General features: G+C 37.9%; 1 protein-coding gene across 4 annotated transcripts in view; it reads left to right on the forward strand.

Annotated features, from left to right (window-relative positions):
• The first annotated feature begins 853 nt into the window (after nt 1-853).
• The window catches only part of ATF7 (activating transcription factor 7), an 89,825-nt gene continuing 68,125 nt past the window's right edge, over nt 854-22,553 (forward strand). For 2 of the 4 annotated variants that reach the window (XM_045553832.1, XM_045553833.1), the window contains exons 1-2: nt 867-980; nt 20,093-20,161. In XM_045553832.1, the coding sequence (XP_045409788.1) occupies nt 20,114-20,161 (48 nt within the window). In that variant the 5' untranslated portion in view covers nt 867-980; nt 20,093-20,113. Of the gene's footprint in view, nt 981-1,020; nt 1,313-20,092; nt 20,162-22,553 lie in introns of those variants that run through there. The other 2 variants (XM_045553831.1, XM_045553830.1) reach the window with 2 other exon arrangements.

A 22,553-nucleotide genomic window follows, 5' to 3' on the forward strand; every position in this document is an offset into this window, starting at 1 on the left:
GAAGGAAGGATGGATCAGCCAGGCATGGTGGCGCACACTTGTAGTCCCAGCTACTCTGGAGGCTGAGGCAGGAGAACTGCTTGAGCCCAGAAGTTTGAGGTTGCAGTAAGCTGCGATGATGCCACTGCGCTCCAGCCTGGGCGACAGAGCCATACCCTGTCTCAAAAAAAAAAAAGAAAAAAGAAAAGAAAAAGACGCGGTCTCAGTCTGTCACCCAGGCTGGAGTGCAATGGTGCGATCATAGTTCACTGAAGCCTCAAACCCCTGGGCTCAAGCCATCCTTACTTCAGCCTCCACTGTAGCTGAGACTACAAGCATGAGCTAGCATGCCCGGCTAATTAAAAAAAAAATTTTTTTTAACGTAGCTCATTGTAACCTGGAAATCCTGGGCTCAAGCATCCTCCCACCTCAGCATTCCTAGTAGCTAGAACGGGCGCGCGCCACCACGCCTCGCTAATTTTTTTATTTTTTTGTAGAGTCGGAGTCTTGCTTGTTGCCCAGGCGGGTCGGGAACTCCTGGGCTCAAGCGATCAAGCTTACAGGAGTAAACCACCTTTTCCTGTTTTTAAAGCTTGCTCCTTTGAGTGAATAATCTCATTCCCTATATTTGCTTCACCTTTTGGATCTCCACTACTATTGGCATCTGTAAATGTTCCTTCTCCTCCTTTTTCCTTTCTTTTTGCCCCTAGACTCGTCAGCCGAACACGTGTGACCTGTGTGTACAGTACTCACTCAGCCTCCCTCCTCAGCCCTGCCCACAGTAAGCCCGGCCCACTCTTTTCCCGGAGCCCCGCCCCTCGGCCGCTTTCCATAGCAGCCCCTACGGATCTCGCCCTTCCCCCCTCGGCTTCTCGCGAGAGGTGAGCGCGCCTGGCCGGACGGGAGGAAAGTATCTGCTCCGCTGAGGGGGGAAAGAAGGAGCTGGAGACAGATTGTGGGACCCAGCGCGGGCGGGCGGGAGGTGACGGAGCTACCAGCGGGTGAGTCCTGTTAACATTAGTTAGTCCGTGATCTGACGGGAGTCTCCCCTTCAACTCTGGCCAGTCCCAGCGACCCAGGCTGGGATCTCCCCTCCCAGTCTGTGTTGGACGGGGGCGCTGAGGCGGTGGCTGGGCCCTGTCTGAAGAAGAGGGTGGGGTAGAGACTAAAACCGACCAATAGGAGAGAAGGAAGCCTCGATTGGCGGCTATGAGCGCTAATAGGAGATCGCTTTTACCTCGCGGAGTGCCGTCCCTCTTCTCTCCTTCCTCCCTCCTCCTTCCTTTGGGGGAGAAGGCGGGGCCAGAGGCCTGAAGTGTGGGGAGAACTTGGGGTAAGTAGCCCCGGGGGGCACAGGGCGTGGCAAGGAGAAGGGAATTGAATCCTGAGAGAAGGGTGCTGTAGTGGAGCCTAATGGAACGATCATGGAATGGGGTAGAATGGGAGAAAAAGGAGGGGTATTAAACTGGGTTGAAGACCCAGGGCTTGGCACTGGAAAAGGCACGGGTAGGCAGGAGGTAGGAATGAGTAGGTGAGAATAAGGTTTTTGATCAGGTGACCCAACATGCATTGGGTTTGGCTGGAAAGATAGGTAGGAAGAGATCATTGGAAATGAGGGCCATGGCATTTTGAGTGAATTAGTAAAAAGAATATCAGAGACATGGTATCAGGGAGAAAGTATGGATTTGGAGAAAATTAAGTGAATGAGTTTAGGAAGACAATATGGATGGGCTGAGTCACCAGAAGGCATGGCTTTGGGAAGGGTATGAGAGTTGAGAGGGGCAAGGGAAGTGTTTGGAAGGGAGATGGTTGATATACACAGGTCTTTAGCCAAGGTGTCAGAAGGAGGCTGGGGCAGTGATTTAGGGCTTCTGGTGGATATGACACCCAGACTGGTGACCAGCTTGCAAGAATGCTGGGATGAGCATAGAAAAATTGAATACTTTAATCACTTCTCTGATTTTCTTTCTCCCTCTCTTCCCTTTCCCAAACTTTCTCTTCCAAAACACAGGGATATGGCCTTGGGACTTAAGCAGTCCAAGTTGGAGCCCCATAGGGACTTATATGTTGCTCTGAATTGCCCCTGTTAAGTTCTCTGACTGGGGTGTTTACTACCCAGGGCACCTCCTACCCAGATTCCCGTGTTGCTACTTTCCTAACTTTAAAAGTTTGTTTTCAACTTAACAGAGAGTATTTTAGTCTCTCTGAGGGTCATGTCATACTAAGTGTAGGTTTGTGGGGGTTGTGCAGAGTTTTTTAGTAAGCTCACGATTCCTATGTTTAAAAATATTGCAGTAGTGTAGTTCTTGTAGAGACATCAGTCTTCATAAGATTTCTAAGCACAAATATACTAAAATGAAGTTTGTTTTGTTAAATATGCCTTCCCCACTCATTCTTTTTTTTTTTTCTGATCTTTACCGTAACTGTATATCCCCACTCATTCTTGAAGAGTTGTTAAATGGATGGATGCAGTTAGTTTTAGTTAGCTTATATATTTTTAAATAGTGTAAATAAAATAGATACATTTCAGGAAAGTGAAAAAATTTCAGTTTCTTCCTTTGTGTTCAGACTCAAACTAAAGATATGTCATAATATCTTAGGCCAAGGGTTGGGGAAATCAAACACAATTTGTACTTAAACATGGAGGATATAAGGTAAGTGGAGGCTATTGCGAAATATAACATGTCTGTAAGAAAAGAAGCTAAAGAAAAGTTTGGCAGCTCTACTAGGTAGTCTTACCAGTTTGTTCTTAATTCTGTACAGAAAAGGGAGAGGCATTTGCCCTTTGTTTAATAGTTGTGTATCATTTAATAATGAATTGGAGTAATACAGCCAATTAATTAACTTCTTTGCTATTGCGTAGATTTTTCTTTTACATTCCTTCTCTTCTCCTTTTACTTTTGAGAAGTGAAATAATGTCTGAAATACCAGTAAAGCTATTATATGAAGAGAAACCAGAGCATGTAGTTTAGTATCAACCTTTGGTTTTCAGCAGCCAGTTGAAGCTTTTCTTCCCGGCCAGGAAGTGGCCCCTACAGCACACTGAGACCGATTAATTACTGACCCTTTAGCATTAACTACTGAGCTGAGTTCCAGTATTTCACATTAAGAGCATTGCTATTGGACACTCAGAACATTTTCACAGTTTGCCTGACAGCAACACAAAAAAATATCCAATGAGAGAGCAAAGTCCCTTGTTTTGGTCTTGTGTCTTAGAATTTGTGATGGCTTTGACTTGGGCAGTATTAAATGCAAGATTTTTTTTCTCACTAGTTTTACCATCTAGCAGAAAGCTAGAGAGTGATAACTCTGCTCATCTTTCAGCTTGTGGATCAAAGTTTACGTACACCCTGTGGTAGTCTCACTGTTGTAACTTTTAAACACCTTTGTTTACCATGGCTTTAAGATGTTAATAGCTCCCCATACTGTATCTGGTTCTCTTTTCTCTCCTCACTTCCAAACCAAAATGAAAATTGTTTTTTCAACCAACTCTTAAGCTGCTACTTTGCCTTGAGTAAAGTCCCTGGCTCTGCCTGAACACAGCTGCTCTGAAGTTGTCAGAAGTTATTGTTTTGTGCATGTCAAGACTGAGTTTTTCCTGGGCTGCAGTGGGAGGTAGTGTTACAGCAGCCTCCTATCTACGTCTGAAGAGGAGGAGCCTTCTGTTTGCAAGGAAGTTTTAGATGGAACAAATAGCACTGCCATGTAAATGTCTAATAATGACAGCTCTCTTCTTGAGACTAGTTGGCAGGATGGCATGTAATTGTCCCTTATCCTTTGATAAAGGTACTAAAGTTAAGGTACAGATGTTTCCTTGAGAAAAACAAATACAGCATTCATTAAAAAAGAAAAAGTATTAGTTTCTTTTGTTGTTGGTTTCTCTGAAAATGGTTCTATGGTTTTGTAGTTCATGAAAAAGTCTTCTCTTTAAAAACATGTCAAAGAGAACAGTTTTGTTTTTTGGGGTTTTTTTTTTTTTTTTTTTGAGACAGAGTCTCACTCTGTTGCCCGCCAGGCTAGAGTGAGTGCCGTGGCATCAGCCTAGCTCACAGCAACCTCAAACTCCTGGGCTCAAGCGATCCTCCTGCCTCAGCCTCCCAAGTAGCTGGGACTACAGGCATGCGCCACCATGCCCGGCTAATTTTTTCTATATATATTTTTAGTTGGCCAGATAATTTCTTTCTATTTTTAGTAGAGATGGGGTCTTGCTCTTGCTCAGGCTGGTCTTGAACTCCTGACCTCGAGCAATCCACCCGCCTCGGCCTCCCAGAGTGCTAGGATTACAGGTGTGAGCCACCGTGCCCGGCCTGGTTTTTTTTGTTGTTGTTTGTTTGTTTTGAGACATAGTCTCACCCTGTTGCCTGGGCTAGAGTGCCATAGCATCAGCTTAGCTCACAGCAACCTCAAACTCCTGGGCTCAAGCAATCCTTCTGCCTCAGCCTCCCAAGTAGCTGGGACTACAGGCATGCGCCACCATGCCCGGCTACTTTATTTATATATATATATATACATATATATTATATATATGTATATATATTATAATATATATGTATTTCTAGTTGTCCATATAATTTCTTTCTGTTTTTAGTAGAGACGGAGTCTCGCTCTTGCTCAGGCTGGTCTCGAACTCTTGAGCTCAAACAATCCGCCCGCCTCGGCCTCCCAGAGTGCTGGGATTATAGGCGTGAGCCACCTCACCTGGCCTTGTTTTTTGTTTTTATTTTTTTATTTTTTTGAGACAGAGTCTCACTCTGTTGCAACCTCAAACTCCTGGGCTCAAACGATCCTCCCACCTCAGCCTCCCAGAGTGCTAGGATTACAGGCATGAGCCACCACGCCTGGCCAAAGAGAACAGTTTTTAAGCTTCTTTAACATTTATTTATTTTTAGACGAGATCAGGCGCATTCAGGGTGGTATGGCCATAGACTGCAGTTATTTATTTTTAAATATTGCCTTCCCCTAAGAGGCTTTTTTCAGATCAAGTATATTCATGATATGTGAAAACATATCATATTTGGAATCCCTCATCAGTGGTCTTTTAACTTCTGAATGCTCTAAGGAAGAAGTCCCCAATTCACAGACACCGTGTTCCATTATTGCAGCTCTTCCTTTAGAACATTCTTTACGTTGTGTTCAAGCTCTTTAGTTCTATCATCTTAAGCCACAATAAATAAACCTCATTGCTTGTCAACATGGTAGGCTTCAAATATTTGATGACATTTGTGCTCCATTAAGTCATCTCTTTTGGGGTAAATATCCCAAGTTTTTTCAGCTGTTCCTTAAATGACTTTTGTGTGTATGTGTGTACGTGAGACAGAGTCTTATTTTGTTGCCCCAGCTAGAATGCAGTGGCATCATCATAGCTCACTGCAACCTCAAACTCCTAGGCTCAAGTGATTCTCCTGCTTCAGCCTCCTGAAGCACTACAGGCACGTGCTACTACACCCAGGTAATTTTTCTATTTTTTTGTAGAGACAGGGCCTTGCTCTTGCTCAGGATGGTCTCGAACTCCGGGCCTCGAGCGATCCTCCCACCTCGGCCTCCCAGAGTGCTGGGATTTTAGGCATGAGCCACTGCACCCAGCCAAATGACACTTGTAATAAAGCTCAGGCTCTTCATCAACTTAGCTGCCTGAGTGTTTAGGGTTCATTATCTAGATCCAAATATAACATCTCAGATACAATCTAGTCAATGTAAGGTATAGGGGGGAGCACAGCTTCTATTTTACTGCACTGTATGGTTCTCTATTCTTAAAGCCTAAGATCACATTAATTTGTGTAGGTGATGTTTTTGAACATAATTGAGGACTTTACATTTATCCCTGTAATTATCATCTTGTTAGTTTGGTTTATTATTTTAGCTTGATAATTTTTTTTTTTTTTTTTTTAGACAGAGTCTCACTCTGTTGCCCAGGCTAGAGTGCTGTGGTGTCAGCCAGCCTAGCTCACAGCAACCTCAAATTCCTCAGCTCAAGCAATCGTAATCATACTGCCTCAGCTTCCCGAGTAGCTGGAACTACAGGCATGCACCACCATGCCTGGCTAATTTTTTCTATATATTTTTAGTTGTCCAGCTAATTTCTTTCCATTTTTTTAGTAGAGACAGGGTCTCACTCTTGCTCAGGCTGGTCTCGAACTCCTGAGCTCAAATGATCCACCTGCCTCAGCCTCCCAGAGTGCTAGGATTACAGGCATGAGCCACCACGCCTAGCTAGCTTGATAATGTTATTTAGCCTCTTGATCATTCTTCATTTCTTTGTATTATTGATAAATTTGATACATATGATGCCTGTATTTTCATTTTGGGTCACTGGTAAAAATGTATGAGGGTAGAGGCATGCTATACAACATTAGTAGACTATCACTATGTTAACATTAATCCATTTATCATCCTTTTGGATTAAATTTAGTTATGAATCCCTCCTGCTATTTTATATTTTCTAGCCTTAGAAGTATCCTGTTGAAATCCAAATACAGTATATTCTGTCTCTGACATCCCTGAGCTCCTAGGCTAGTGACTCTGTCACAAAAGAAAATGAAGTTAGATATTTGTTGCTGCTTACCTATCTTATGCTAGTGTTCATATCACTGCATAATTTGCTGATTGTTCATAAATGGTCTATTTAATAATTCATTTTAAAATATTTTGGGGAAATATCTATTTCACCAGACAACAGATTCCATACTCTACCTCCTCTCCCCCACATTTTTAAAAAATTATTATTTTTCCACCATTTCCAAGACTTCTGGTTCTGCTTTCTTTTCTTTCTTTCTGTTTTAAAAAAAATAATTATAGAACAATTAACCATGTTTCTTCATAGTTATGTGTTTTTTTGTTTTGTTTTTTAAATTTTTTGTAGAGACGGGTCTTGCTATGTTGCCCAGGCTGGTCTTCAATTCCTGGCCTCAAGCGATCCTCCTGCCTCAGCCAGGATTATAGGTGTGAGCCACCGCACGCAGATCATAGTTCCATGTTTTTTGACATTAGATGAAATTCTGTTTTGAAAACTCATTTAGGAAGAAACTTCATTACTGAACATTTTAAGTTAGAAATTAAATAATTAAACTTCTGCCTATAGAACAGTTGTATGATAGAGTCCCCATAATATTGACATCTCCAATTTAGACCTAACTGCTATAAATACACACACACACACACACACACACACACACACACACACACACGTGCGCGCGCGCGCGCGCGCACACACAGTTGCCGTTTATAATTGTAGTTTATTGGTGTGCTGGTCTAAGTTTGTCAGGCTGTGTGCTGTAGGTGAATGGTGCTACAAACCAGATAGAACATCAGAAGACATCTCTAGGGACTAAAGACTATATTGGCAGCCAACAACTTTCCTGTGTGTTAATTTTAGAACTGACAGTTGAATTTATGTTTGAGCAATTTTAGCTGATAAATGCATTTTTAAAGTACCTTCCTCTTTTGGGGTTTTAATTTTTACTTTCATTTTTTCAAAATTTGCAAATTGTGAATGGAAATGTTTGTGCAAATTAAAGTAGCACACTACTAGGCAGGGGCACGATGTGGTGTCCTTAGATACTTTCTCATTCATCTGATACCATTAGTTATGAGTTCTCCTGGAAAGGGGAATGATGGACTTGACCCCTCAAGGTCCTTTCCAGTCCAAACTTTCATAAATAGAAGCTCAGTTCAAGGAACTTACTGTTGAAGAATCAGGAAGAAAAATAGACTATAAAGAAAATGAAATTGAAATGGTTCTATTGACCTAGTGGGAATGGATAAACAAAAAGTAAGGAACGTAAGTGATGAGAAATAATAACTCCTTTGAGCTAAAAGCAAAACAAAAATCAACAACAACAAATATTTTGCATTGGGGTCATTTCATGTCTTAAAAATATTTTATCATGACATTTTCTCTTCAACATTTCCCTGGTGGACACTTTGTGTTGAGATAATGTTGTTTTTTTTCGTGTTAAATCATAGTATTCTCATCTGTCCTTTTGTTTAGAAACTTTATTTATTTATTTATTTTTGGTTTTCTGAACAATACTGCAATACTGACTGCCTGTATATAATGAAGCCAAATTCAGTTAACTTTTGAAAGTAAATATTTGCTGTATAGCTTTCTTGGAGATGAAATATGAGTGTTATAATCCAGGAAAGGTTGTATCAAAAGATAAATTTGTTATCTAGTTTTTGAAACTTTGTAGGTAGACATTTAGGAAAGGTTCCCAACCAAAGGAAAAGTGAGTAGTATCTATAGTAGTCTTACACATAAACTGTCAGAACAAAACTCATTACAAACTTATGACTTCACTTCATTAACTTTTTCTCATGTTTTGGTAATTTTAATCCTAAATGTTCTCATAGATTTGAAATCAGACTGTGTAAAAAGGTTCTCTTTTCTGTTCAATGCTGCATTTCTCCTTAATAAGTATCAGTTTATGAAAGTCTAATGGGAGCCAAGATTTAGCTTAAACAGTCATTTCATGAGCTTGTGGCTTGGGCCTCTATGGTAACTGTTCTGCCACAGCCCCACCTTCTCACAAAACCCAACTTGCTCTCTTTGAGTGGAATTGCTTAGTATTATCTCCTGTTCTGGTAGAGTGCTTCTTTCTGAGATAGTGGACAGGGAAGGTTTATATGCTAAACTGGTCAAATTTTGTTTGGGGCTTAAAACTTACCATGCAGTAGAAAATAAATATAGTTTTTCAGATTAAAAAATAGGGTACAGGCCGGGCGCTGTGGCTGATGCCTGTAATTCTAGCACTCTGGGAGGCCAAGGCTGGAGGATTGCTTGAGGTCAGGATTTTGAGAACAGCCTAAGCAAGAGCAATACCCTGTCTCTATAAAAAATAGAAAAATTACCTGGGAGTGGTGGTACGTGCCTGTAGTCCCAGCTCCTCAGGAGGCTGAGGCAGGAGTATCACTTGAGCCCAGGAATTTGAGATTGCCTTGAGCTATGATAATGCCGTTGCACTCTAGCTGGGACAGAGCCAGACTCTGTCAAATAAATAAATAGATAAATAGATAAATAAATAAGGTACAACCATTCTTTTTGAAATAGGAACATACCTATTATATGTAAAGTAAGGATGATTTGTTGAATATAACATGATTGCTGTAAATGATTTGTGTTGGCACCAAGTTTCTTGCCAATAGTATTTATTTAAGGTTTATCAAACTTGAATAACACCATGTTGGTTTTATTTAATATGGTATTTCTGGTACCTGCATGACTCCTGTAGCACCATTTTCTTTAACTTATTTTTTTAAGGTTTGGTCAAGCTGTAGTTTAGTAATACTTGACACATTTATGTTTGGGACTGGACAGGGTCAATCAGTGAGCATTGGAATATCCCCCAAAAGATCACTGTGTTGCAAATATGTGGACAAACTTAGAAAAGAGATCTTTTCTCTTGAAAACTCCTAAGCATCTCCATGATTGTCATTGTGGGATATGGGAGCTATTTCCTACCCAGAACCAAACTCATACTGGGGTTTCAATGGTAAAGTCTGTCAGATTTATTGTTGTTTGCAGCCTGTTTAAATAAGTTCATAAGATGACTCACGCCTGTAATTCTAGTGCTTTGAGAGGCCAAGGCGGGAGGACTGTTTGAGGCTAGGAGTTTGAAATCAGCCTGGGCAACATAGCATGACCCTGCCTTTAAAAAAAAAATAAGAAGAAGAAAAATTAGCTGAGTGTGGTGGCACATGCTTGTATTCCCAGCTACTCAGGAGGCTAAGGCAGAGGATTGCTCGAGCCCAGGAGTTTGAAGCTTCAGTGAGCTATGATCACACCACTGCATTGCAGCCTGGGTGACAGACAGAATGAGATCCCATCTCTAAAACAAATAAAAAAATGAAGTCCATGAAGATTTAAAATTGATCCTTAAATAGCAATGTTTTCGGGTTGGTAACTATTGGTTTATTGTTTTAGGGATCATACTTTATCTGAAAATTAGCAGAAAAAAACCAAAACAATTTGTTTGTTTGATTTTTGTTTGACATCCTACCAGTTTCCAGGAATGTTTCTACTTCGAAAATGCACACTGAGGCCAAACATATATAGGTATAGTGTTCGCTAGTGATTTCTAACTTTGCTTCGTACTGTCACTTTAGCAAATTATTACTTTTTTTTTTTTTTGCTTTATCAACCTTTTTGGGGCGAACTCAAAATAGTTCCTTGAACCTCTGAAAGCTTAGAGAGCCTTAAAAAAAGTTCTAGTCAAGTAGATGCCTATATAAAGCTGCTTCCAGATAGGTTCTGAGCTTTGGCCATGTGTTGCCTAACTTATGATTCAGCCTAATTCTCACCCCCATCTGTTTTCAGTCATTTGCTATGAAACTATTTGGTCTATTTAAGCTGGCTCCTTTCTTTGAAACCTGTTTCTGCATGTCTGAGCCTGAAATCCAGAAATTAATCTCAACCTTCTGTTTGATTGATGAATCTAGGGTACTCTACTCTTTGTGTATTTCTCAAAGCAGTGGGTCTTAAACTTTTTAGTCTCAATACTCACAATTGAGGACTCCAGAGAGCTTTTGTTTATCTGAGTTATATCTGTTGATATTTAGCATATTAGAAATTTTAAAAGGAATTTTAAAAATGTTTATGAATTTATTTGAAATTAGTAACAAATCTGTTATGTTAACATAATTACATAGTTCCAAAAAAATTGGGGAGAAGAGCTTCAACTCTCTTCAGTGTCTGGCTTAACAGAAAACAGCTGGATTCTCATATCTGCTTTTGCATTCAATCTATTAAGATATGTTGTTTTGGTTTAAGTATATGAAGAAAACAGGGGTTACATAGATATGTAATAGGGAAAGGAAAGATTATTTTCAGATAATTACGTATTGTCTTCTTTGATACTACACCAAAATCTGAAAAGTGATAGTTTCTTAAAGGTTAGCTGTAGAGTAGTATTTGAGAACATGTCTGTGAACTTTTAATACTGTTACATTAAAATGCATTGTCTAGCCTGCTCTTTTACTTATGAATGATTTTAACCCCCATGAACCCTCTGAAAGAGATTCAGAGATCTGGTGGGATCCCTGGAGCCCACTTTGAGAAATGCTGTGTTATAGTGCCAGATTTGAAAAATACAGCTGTTTTCCATATGGAAGGAATTATGCTCTCCAACCTTCTTAGTGATTCTCAAAGGGTGGGCCATTGACAGTTTGCAGCAGAATTACCCAGGGTGTTTTTTAAAGTATAGATTCTTGGGCCCCAGTGCCAAGGGAATCCAGGAGGACTAGGAATTTATATTTGTACAAGCTGCCCAGGTAAATAAGCACAGTTTGAGAACTACTGAGCTAACTTAATTAACCTTATTTTAAGAAAACCTAGTTTCTAAAATTTGAAAATTCAAATAAAAATAAATTAGTACTTAGTCATAGTATAAAATAATGTATTAAGGATTAACAAATAAATTGACATTCATCATAATTGGGATGTCTTAACTATGTATTTTGATTAATGATAGTTAACATACATCCCAGGAGTTGGGACTAAGGCCAGATAATAAATATGCTAAGTTTAGCAGGCATGAGGTCTCTGTTGTTCCTACTCAACTGTACCATTCTAGCACAAAAGCAGCCAGGGACAATATGTAAATGAATAATCATGGTTTTATTAGAACACACTAATAAAACTTTATGGATATTAAAATTTGAATTTTATATAATTTTCACATCACAATACATCCTGATTTCCTTTAACCATTGAAAAATTTAAAAACCATTCTTAGCTTGTGGGCCATACAAAAATAGGTGGCAGGCTGGATTTGGCCCATGAGTTGAAGTTTGTCAAACCTTGATATATACTATAATTGGATTATGCATTTAAAAATAATTATAATAAAATATGCTTAATGTTAAAACTATGAACATTACTTTTCCTAGACAAAAATAATACTCCAAGAACTTGAAGTCCCTCAAATTCATGTTTCTAGACATTTGTGTAATAAACATATAAGAAACACCTGTGTGTGCTAAATTGTTACAAATACATGATTCAGTTATAACTAGTTATACAATATGCAAGGTGTCATACAACTTTCAGGGATTATAAAAAGATGTGGTGTCCATTTTTGTATCTTATTTGGAGAACAGGAAATTAGGATTCAGACCAACCTTGAATCCTTTTTTGCCTATTTTTCAACGCCTTGAATCCTTTTTTGCCTATTTTTTTGTAACATTCTACCTCAGTTTTCCAGTCTGTTAGCAAAGTACTTTATAAAACCCTATGTAAAACAATAAGGCTAATTAATTTAAGGTTATTGTAGTGTATGTGCTTTCTTTTTTCTAATGCTCTCTCAGCATCAAGGACATATGTGTGTTTTCTACATAATCCGTAATATAATGGAAAATTAATCCAGAATTTGTGAACAGACATTTCAGTTCCTAAATAATCTATTGCCTGCTAAAACTTGAGTAGTCTACTTTGTTTTCTGAGGATCCCATAACCTGCATTATGCTCTCACAATTCATGTGTTTACTGGAATTTTAAGTGAGTTTTCTAGATGTAATGCAAATCAGAGCAGCACTGAATATCCTATGGAGAATATAAAATGTTGAGACTGTTATGGTGAAGATCTTCACTATTTGTACTCTTTGCTTAGCAGCAGCTAAATTATCTTAGAGTCTGAAACTTGGTGTCAAAAACTGTGTTTTTAGAAGAGAACTGTTTACACATAATTTTTTTTTTACATCGTGAGGGAGTGGAGCCCATAAAGCTCTGTTTGGGTGTCTGTCTAAATTTTTCAGCTGTTTATACTGAGCTGAAAGGTATTCAGTACCTGCTAACTTGGTTTCAGCTCTCTTTATTCCCTCTGTGATGCAAAGTTGGGGCAATTTCTGATGGATTAATATAAGTAATACTTGTTAGGGAGCATTGATGGGATTCTGAAAATGGGCCCTCAGAGATAACAAAGGAGGAACTATCTTGAATGCTTGGTTTACCCTGTGTATCAACATAAATTTCTGTGTCCACTGTGTCTGCTTTCTGTATGAAACTATTAGTTTATAATTTTAGAAAGATTTTTTTGATGGCCCCTTTTGAATTTATCAGTTGGTTGTGTTTCTTTGCAGTAGAATATGAACAACTTTGTATGATTTTATTTATTTATTTATTTATTCATTTATTTATTTATTGGAGACAGAGTCTCACTCTGTTACCTGGGCTAGAGTACAGTGGCATCATCATAGCTCACTGCAGCCTCAAATTCCTGGGCTCAAGTAATCCTCCTGTCTCAACTCCCAAGTAACTGGGACTATAGGTATGATCCATTACTCATGACTAATTTTTTTTTTTTAATGTATATTTTTTGTGGAGATAGGGTCTTGCTATGTCACCCAGGCTGGTCTTGAACTCCTGACCTCAAGCAGTCCTCTGGCCTTGGCCTCCCAAAGTGCTAGGATTACAGGCGTGAGCCACCAAGCCTAGCCTCCCTTTCCTTTTTTTTTTTTTTTTTTTTTTTTTTTTTTTTTGAGACAGAGTCTCGCTTTGTTGCCTGGGCTAGAGTGAGTGCCATGGCGTCAGCCTAGCTCACAGCAACCTCAAACTCCTGGGCTCAAGCAATCCTACTGCCTCAGCCTCCCGAGTAGCTGGGACTACAGGCATGCGCCACCATGCCCGGCTAATTTTTTCTATATATATTTTAGTTGGCCAGATAATTTCTTTCTATTTTTTTTTAGTAGAGACAAGGTCTTGCTCTTGCTCAGGCTGGTTCTTTTTTTTTTTTTTTAAACTATGTCATTTCTCCATTATAGCCAATGGATCCCTTACCTTTTTCTATGTTTATTTTTTTAATATAGATTTAGAATTATGGTGCATATGCAATTTTATATCCTGCTTTCTTTCCATTTATTTAATTAATTTACTTATTTATTTATTTTTTAGAGAGGGGAGGTCTCACTCTGTTATCCAAGCTGGAGTACAGTCATGCCATTATAGTTTACTGCAGTCTCAAACTCCTGGGTTCAAGCGATTCTCCTCCTTCAGCTTACAGAATAGCTGGGACTATAAGACTGTGCCACTATGCCTGGCCAATTTTTAAAACATTTTTTTAGAGACAAGAGTCTCCCTATGTTGTCCAGGCTGGTTTCAAACTCCTGGCCTCAAATGATCCTCCTGCCTCAGCTTCTGGAGTAGCTGGGATTACAAACTAGAGGCACCATGCCCAACTTTTTTTTCCCATTCAATATACAGCATTTTCTCATGTCATTAAATAGTTTTCAAAGTGCTATTCTTAAATGTAGTCAGTTGTAAGGCAGTACCTTAATTTATATTTATCCATTCTTTCTAAACATTTAATTCCTGTTCTTTTTTTGTTCATAAATATGACTTTGATGAACATTTCAATATATACATGATCCGCGTTTCTGGTTTTATCCTTAGAATAGAGTCCTGAAAGAAGAATGATTTGTTCAAAGGATATAAAACATTTTAAGACATTTAATATAAATATTGCCAAATTGATTTCCAGAAAGATTGTTCAAATATGTACTCCCAAAAGTACTATATAAAGGTACCCTTTCTGCTGCATACTTGATTGACATTCTCTTGTACTTGCATATAAATCTTAACAGCTCTGGCTGAGGTTTTGTTTTCAAGGTTTGATTAAGGGTTAACTTGACAAATACCTCCCTCCTCCCCATTTTTAGCACTCTAACCAAAAATCATAGAGCTTCCTTTATGTTATTTGGGTGATAAGAAAAGCATAGAATTGGTTGGCTATAGTTGTATAAAGTGCCTTAGGCACAAAGTAGTTATAAATATGTATTTAAATTATGTTTTAAATATGTATAGCCTTAAATACAAAATACCTGTTTAGTAAATGTTTTGTAGACCTAGCAGCTTTCTGCAAAACCTTGAATATCAGCTTCAAATATTTATAAAATATTAAATCAATACATATTCATTGAACATCTACTGTGTTATGAAAAGAAAGTCTTCCTGAAGTGTTAACCTATATCTCTATATTCTACCCTCTTCCCGTATTAATCACAGATAAGGCAGCCATTCCCTTTTTAGTCATGAAACTAGAGTATCCCTTTCCTAGTCACTAACATATCACCATTTCATTTCTTTAATAGCAATTATCTGCCATTAATCTAAAATTATTTTGTGGCTGGGTGTGGTGGTTCATGCCTGTAATCCCAGCACTTTGGGAGGCCAAAGTGGAAGGATCACTTCAGGCCAGGAGTTCAAGACCAGCCTCAACAACATAGCAATACCTCCTCTCTACAAAAATTTTTTTTTCTTCTTCTTTTTTTTTAAAATTTTCTTTTGTCTTTTTCCTTTCTTTCTTTTTTTTTAACAGATGGCAAAGCAGCATACAAAAATTTTTTAAAAATATCTGTGGGCAGTGGCATGTGCCTGTGGTCCCAGCTATTCAGGAGGCTGAGTTGGGAGGATTGCTTGAACCCAGGAGTTCAAGCCTGCAGTGAGCTATGACCGTGCTACTGCATTCCAGCTTGGGCTACAAAGCGAGACCCTGTCTCAAAAAAATGATAAACAGATAAATAAAATTATTTTGTTTGTTTACTAGCTTATTGTTTGTCTCTTTCTTTTAGGACGTAAGTAAGCTTTATGAGGGCAGAAACCTTGCTTATCTCATTTACTGTTGAATTACTGAGGCCTAGAGCATATGGTAGGCACTGGATTAAATATTTGGTGAATTAATGAATTTTAAAACTAAATGTGTATGATACAAAAAGTAAATTGTGGTTATTAATTTCAGACTTCTTCCTTATTCAGTCTTTTACCAAGACTATTAACCTCTTTTTTTTTTTTTTGTACTGTTGTCTATACTCTGGAGTTGTTAGCAAAATAATTTAATAAATGGCCATAGACAGTAGGAGAAATAACAAGGGATCTAAATAATATGTATACTGATCAACCTCTGGCTAATTGAACTTGTAAATTAAGCCATCATTCTTAATAATGATGGCTTCTTTCATGCCAAATAAGTGAAAGATTCTTTTTATATAAAGGCCTATTGTCTTTTTATTTTTATGTCCACTTTGCCTGGCACTTAGTAGTGTTTTTTGAAAGAATGAATGATAGCCAATCTTAACCCCTTCTAAATGTTTATATATCTTTGATACTTATGGTTCATTGTCCTTATTTTTCGTATCTAGCAAGGTCTGCTTTTTGTCATTAGGAACCTAACAGTAGGCCCCTGGTGTGTTTGTACATGGCTTGTATTTCTTATTTAGTGTTAGACCGTATTATTTTATTTATTTTTATTTTTATTTTTTATTTTTAGAGATTGGGTCTCGCTGTGTTTCCCAGGTTGGAGTGCAGTGGCACAATCACAGCTCATTGCATCCTCAGATTCCTGGGTGCAAGCCATCCTTCCACTTCAGCCTCCCAAGTAGCTAGGACTACAGGCTTGCACCACCACACCTGGCTACTTTTAAAAATTTTTTTTACAGACAGGGTCTCACATGGTGTCCAATCTGGTCTTGAAGTCCTAGGCTCAAGCAGTCCTCCTGTCTTGGCCTCCCAACGTGCTGGGATTACACACGTGAGCCACTGCAACCTGCCAGGCCATCGTATTAGCATCAATTGGTTACTAGAGAAATGATCACATCATAATCAGGTTCAGAGAATTGACTCTGTAACCATCAGTGACAAATTCTATCCTCATTCAATAAAAAATAGATAAAAACAAACAAACAGATCTATATATACAGAGAGAGAGAAAATCTATTTTCTTGCATATCGACTATTTTAAGAACTGTCTCTGGCTCTATAAAACTATTAGAACAGATTTTTTTTTGAGTTATCTCAGTTATTAAAAATCATTCTCTAAACCTTGGATTTTCTTCACTTCTCTTTCAGCATCTAGGTAACTTTCACTTTTGAGTAAATTATGATTTTTATCATTTATGCATTCTGGTGACTCTGAGCCTTTTCTGCAGACCTTGGCCTCTAGGTTAGCCTTTTTATGCATCTTTGTTTTCCTGTTCTAAAATCCTTGCTGAAAGCATCCAACTTCCCCTTGGCAATGCTTCTTAATGTGTGTATCCATCTTCCGTCATTTATTGTTTAGTTCTATAAAATGCTTATGTTTCATCTTGAAGAATAGATCGAGGATACGACACACTGTGAGTGCCATGCCCAAACACATGATCTGCTTGTCAAGCAGTATAGTTACAAATGAGCTGTGACTTAAATTCCAACATCATTATTCAAGACTCAAGATTTCACTTTTTATCCCAGTCTCTCTATTCTACAGAAATGTGTTGCTTTTTGTTTTTGAGTTGGTATCAGTTGACCTCGCTGATAATTAGAGATTTGTTCAAAGTGTCAGATAGAAATAAGCAATGGCATTCTTTATATGTAACAATTGATGAAGCAGACTGGGAATGAAGGAGAAATTTTTCAAAAAAGATGTTAGTTGTATTTTTTTTTAAATAAGGAGACATCATTCTTACTGTTGTTAAATATTTAAATTTTTTTTTAAAAAATCATTTTAAAATGAAAATATTTTAAAGCAAGAATGATGGAAATGACAAGGGGCAAGAAATTGAGGGAATGACTTAAGAATAATTGTGGGTATGTAAGAAAGAGACCCTTCTTCCTCCCATTGTGATTTCCCTTTGGTGAAAATGTTAAAACAAAGGCCAGCAAATTGGGAAGGAAGCAGGAAATTCTAGTTAGTGGCTGTCAGTTGAATATTTAAGAGCAGTGAAAATACTTCTGTTAGATTTTAATGTTTTTTTGCCCCCAAGTTTTTTTTCTTTTAGAAAGTCATGATTTTTCATCACTATTTCCTAGTAAGAATGCCATTAAATAAAATTTGGAAGCTATATATTGTGATGTGATTGTGCAAAGCCAAGTTAAATTTTGAATTTTGTGGTTTGAGGGAAACCATTCCAGAATTCATTTAATCACTTCGTATGTCAGTGCTGCCCCACTTCTCAGCTAGCACCATTTCCCTCCTCTAAATGGGTAGAAAAATGAGAAAATTTAGCCCCAAATAACAGAACCAAGATCAAAGTAAGGAATTCTGCCTAGTCTTTGTGTTATGTTTACTCTAGCCCTTGTAGTTTACTTCCTGGTTAAAAATATGTTAGGGGACCTTGTCAAAATAAAATTCTCATTTTGTGATTATCTTACGAAAGCAGATTCTGGGACTAGGAAGTGAAATTACCTCTAGCACAGCAGTTAGGAATTTTTCCAGAGATGAATTGCTTTCCAGACTTGCTCTGAGTTTTCAGCCATAATGGCCTTGGTCTTTGCATTTATTTACTTTTGTTTACTTGTATATATTTTTGCACTATGTTGTAGTTCCAGAAAGTGCTAAAAAATCATTATGTATTTAAAACAAACAAACCAGAAAACCCCCTCATCCTGAGGCTGTGTGAAGAAGAATGAAGCTCTCATTTCTCAGTACCCAATCATCAGCTTGAGCTGTCCTCTCCTAGGAACAGAATTTATTGAAGCAATTTATCCTGGCTAAATGTGATATAAATCTGTGTACATGTATGTACATACAGGCTCTCTTCCATTACAGCAATGCTGCAGCATCAGTTTCCTTCATAGTTAGACTGTGTTCCTATCACACTGAAAGATGACCAAGAAGCCCGTTCTATTTTATAGGGCACCCCACAATTTTAAACTCCAATTAGTTGTGGAATTATTGATTAGACAACCAGAAACACTGGTTTCTAACCCCAGAGTGAGTCCTAAGAGAATAGGAGAGATGTTAGCTAGCTACCATCTGAGTTTTAAGCATGGTTTTCTGATTACCAGATTCAGTCTAGCATGTTAACATTTTATTTTAATGCAGGCCTGACTGAGATTGTCCTGACATTTTGGTTTATCTCCAAGATAAAAATTTGAAATTTGGTTACAGTTCTGGAGTCATTTCCAGGCATATTCAAATCATAGTTCCTCTGTCATCTTTCATATTCTTTTGTATACCTTTTGGAAGGATGTTTGAAATGTCCTGTAGGTGTTTATTCTATCAGACTGTTTTTACTCCTCCTCCCGTTTCTTTATTCTACCCTTCCAAAATATTGTTTATCTTTCAGAAATATTTTTACTGTGATTTGCATTTCTAATCCTTATCCATCTCCACCTCTATTTTTATTCCTAGTTAGAATATGAGAAATTTCCCCCACATGTGCAGATTGGAATTACTGTTCTTTGACAAAGAATTTCAATCATCATTTTGAGAATTTAGCTTCAATAATTTAAAAAAAAAAAAACAGTATAAACCCTATTACAGTCTTCAGAGAAATAGAAAGGATGGACGGTGATGCCTTTTAGTGCCATTTCTTTTATCCCCTGCAGCAGCACACATCTGTTGGCTGCAGCAGAGCAGCCTAAGAACTCTGGCCGAGAGCAGCACAAACAGCCGGAACATATTCGCCCAGTAAACCCCCAAAGAGTCGACATTTGTTTTATTGCTGCTTTTAAAAACCTAGCCATAAATAGAATCGGGGGGAGGGGGGGGAAGAGCGCCAATATTTCTCCATTTGCCACAGACGATTGGTGGGGGGAGAAGGAGGCTCCCAGTGGGGAGAGAAGGTTTTTATTTTTATTTTTTTATTAATGAAAATCATTTCCCATGTAGCCCAATAGGATGGGTGCTTTGTTTTCTTTGGCAATAATCTGGGATAAACGGCCCTTGCCAACAGTCTCGTAGTTTATACACCAGGGAGCCAGATTATGGCCCTGTAAAATGGAGCACCCCTCCTATAATCCCTTAATTAATTAAATGACAAATTTTGGTCTTCTCTAGTTCAGAAATATGGCTTCCGCATCGAGCATTCAGTGAATTTATTGATATAGGGAACTGCACTGGTTGTAATTCAGCGGATTGGAGTAGTGTGTTATATATACTGTAGCAGAAAGAGAGAAAATCTAGAAAAGGTTTGAAATTCCTTGACAATTTAAGTCTAAATTTTTCTAATTAAAAGTTTCAATTGAGGGCTCTATAGATCATATGCCACCTGTCTAACTGGTCTCCCCAAAGTAGCCTGTGTTTACAGCTTTGATAGATGGCATTCTTGGAACACCTGTTTCTAGGCTTGGTATTTTTGAAGCACTTTTTTTTTTTTTTTTGTTCCAGCGTATTTAACATAACTTTTTCCCCCTACCTCCCCTCCTCAGCTCCGCTCTGCTATATGAAATATGGGAGACGACAGACCGTTTGTGTGCAATGCCCCAGGCTGTGGACAGGTACGTTTACAATATACTTTATTGTGAATGTCTTGTTGTGAATCAAAGTGGCTGTTTTATCACTAAGGCAAAGAGTTTAAAGCCGGTATTTTACGTGATCACTGGAGGTAATCAGATCAGAGGATTTGCAGTGTGTAAATCCAAGTTATGAGGAAGTGTAGGCACTCTACCGTAATGAAATCTGCCTTGCTCTCTTCCATATTGTTATTCTACTGGTGTTTGTTTCCCAACACACAGTGTTGAAGAATACGTGTTGCTTTCTCCTCCTTTCTGAAGCTATCCATCTAAATGCAAAGCAAGTTTAGAAGTGTCTTCTCTTCAACCCGGATGGATATAACAGTCTGCTTAACATATTTGGAGAGGCAGCTGAGAATGTTCCCATTCACTGTGAACCCCAATTTACCAGAATCTATTTGGATTTTTTAAATAGGAAAAAACACCAGTCTTTTGACTGTTGATCCAGAAAATCACTGTTAGCAGCTAAGGCAGCTATCTGTGTTACGAAAGACAAACCCAATATAGAACCCAAGATCTCACAGCATTATATAAACATTTTCCCAGTCTGATGCCAGGAAATGCATTGTTCTGTGTGCCAGCTGCTATGTAATTGTATTTATATGTGTATACTATGTATCATATATTTTTCATCATATGCTTTTTTAATAAAGTAATTTTGTTGAAATTGCCTTATGTTTTTCATTTTTCACCTTCTTAACTCTTCTTCCTAGACCCTTCCCTATTGCCATGTTCCAAAAGGATGAAGAAAGGAATACAAAGGAGGTTTTATCTGTCTTAATTAATTCATTTTATTTTTTATTTTTTAAATTTTATTTTTGTGAAGCCAGCATCTCACTATTTGCCTGGGCTCGTTTTGAACTCCTGGCCTTAAGTAGTCCTCTCACCTTGGCCTCCCAAACTGCTGGGATTACAGGCATGAGTCACCTCATCTGGCCCATTAGTTCATTTTATAGAACCTGAAGGATTGAAGTTTCTCTTCAATTAGGAATATGTCATGTGATTGTCCGGTGACACTTACTGGTGGTATGTGAGAATGCAGACTAGTTCTATTAAACATTGTAAATACTTAGACAAAAAGAGATATCAGAGATTCCTAAGAATTTGAGAGGTAGATTAGATGGGGGTGGTGACAAGGAATGGATAGAAGGAAGATTCCAAATTCCAGTAAACGCTGAAGATTTCAGAAAATACCAACCAAGCCATTGTATTTTGCGATATTTAGCGTCCTAGGGTATATTTCGTTTCTTGTCAAAAGTTTCCAACTTTATTATTGACTGCATGTTTCCCCATGTGGTTTATATTTTATTTCCTTTATAATGGAAGCAAGTTGAGAAAATAGGGTAAATTTGTTTTACTTTTTAGACAGCTTTATTAAAGTCCATATCTAAAAATGATCCCTCCAAATTTTGTGTGTGAATTCAATTACAGTGTATACTATGACTCCCACAACTGATACCTGGTACCCTTTTCACTTCTCTCCTTTATTTGAACAACATGCATTTTGGGGGAAAAGGTTTATTTTTCTCATACTTACCATTATTTTTCTTCATGTATTGTTTAAACTGCTTAACTCCTGTACTCGCTTATTTGTTGTATGCTTAAAACCACCCAGACAAGCACTTCTCAAAGAAATAAAAATGGATGATAGAAATAAGAAATACACAAGAAAAGCATCTCTTAAGCTCTCTAAGGAAGAAAAATATAAGTAGCGTCTCATTAAGCTGTCTCATCAGAAAAGAGTAGTATTCACTGAAATGGTAAGATTTCACAGATTTGTAATTTGTGTTTGTTTCTTTTTGTTTTGTTTTTTTGGGGGGGGTGGAAGTAGGGACTGGAGGTAGGAAAACAGCAGTGACTTTTTACTTTGGTTCCTTCCTTTATGATTGGGTTCTATTTATCATAAGCCATTTCCTTCCCCTACTTCTTCCTCCCATTTTTGAATTGTTTGTTGTTATTTTGGCTATTAAGGTTCATTATAACCTCTGGCTTAGGTTCTAAAAAATTTTTTCCCTCAGTGGGAAGTTGCATGTCTAACATTACTACCTTCTTCTTTTGGATTCAAGTTACTTACTTCATAGAAAAAAGATAAAAAGCTACAACTTAAGACTTTGAAAGTAGCATGGTTCATCCCTTTACCTCCTTTCCATGTCAAAACTTTATGGTCAGGTGAGATTATACTTCTTAAATTATAGTCTCTTTCCAGGTTTCTCCCAATATCTGATAACAACTCGAATGGGATCTCTATAAGATTTACTGTGATTGCTTTATGTTATATAAAATATTGAGAATCTGACAGAGAAGATAAATTTGGTAAAGTGAACTACCCTTGGCCTGTCATCTAACTTCCTTATATCCCTTGAGAATGGTTTCATTC

This window comes from Lemur catta, chromosome 6 (genome assembly GCF_020740605.2).
Source record: "Lemur catta isolate mLemCat1 chromosome 6, mLemCat1.pri, whole genome shotgun sequence".
NCBI lineage: Eukaryota > Metazoa > Chordata > Mammalia > Primates > Lemuridae > Lemur > Lemur catta.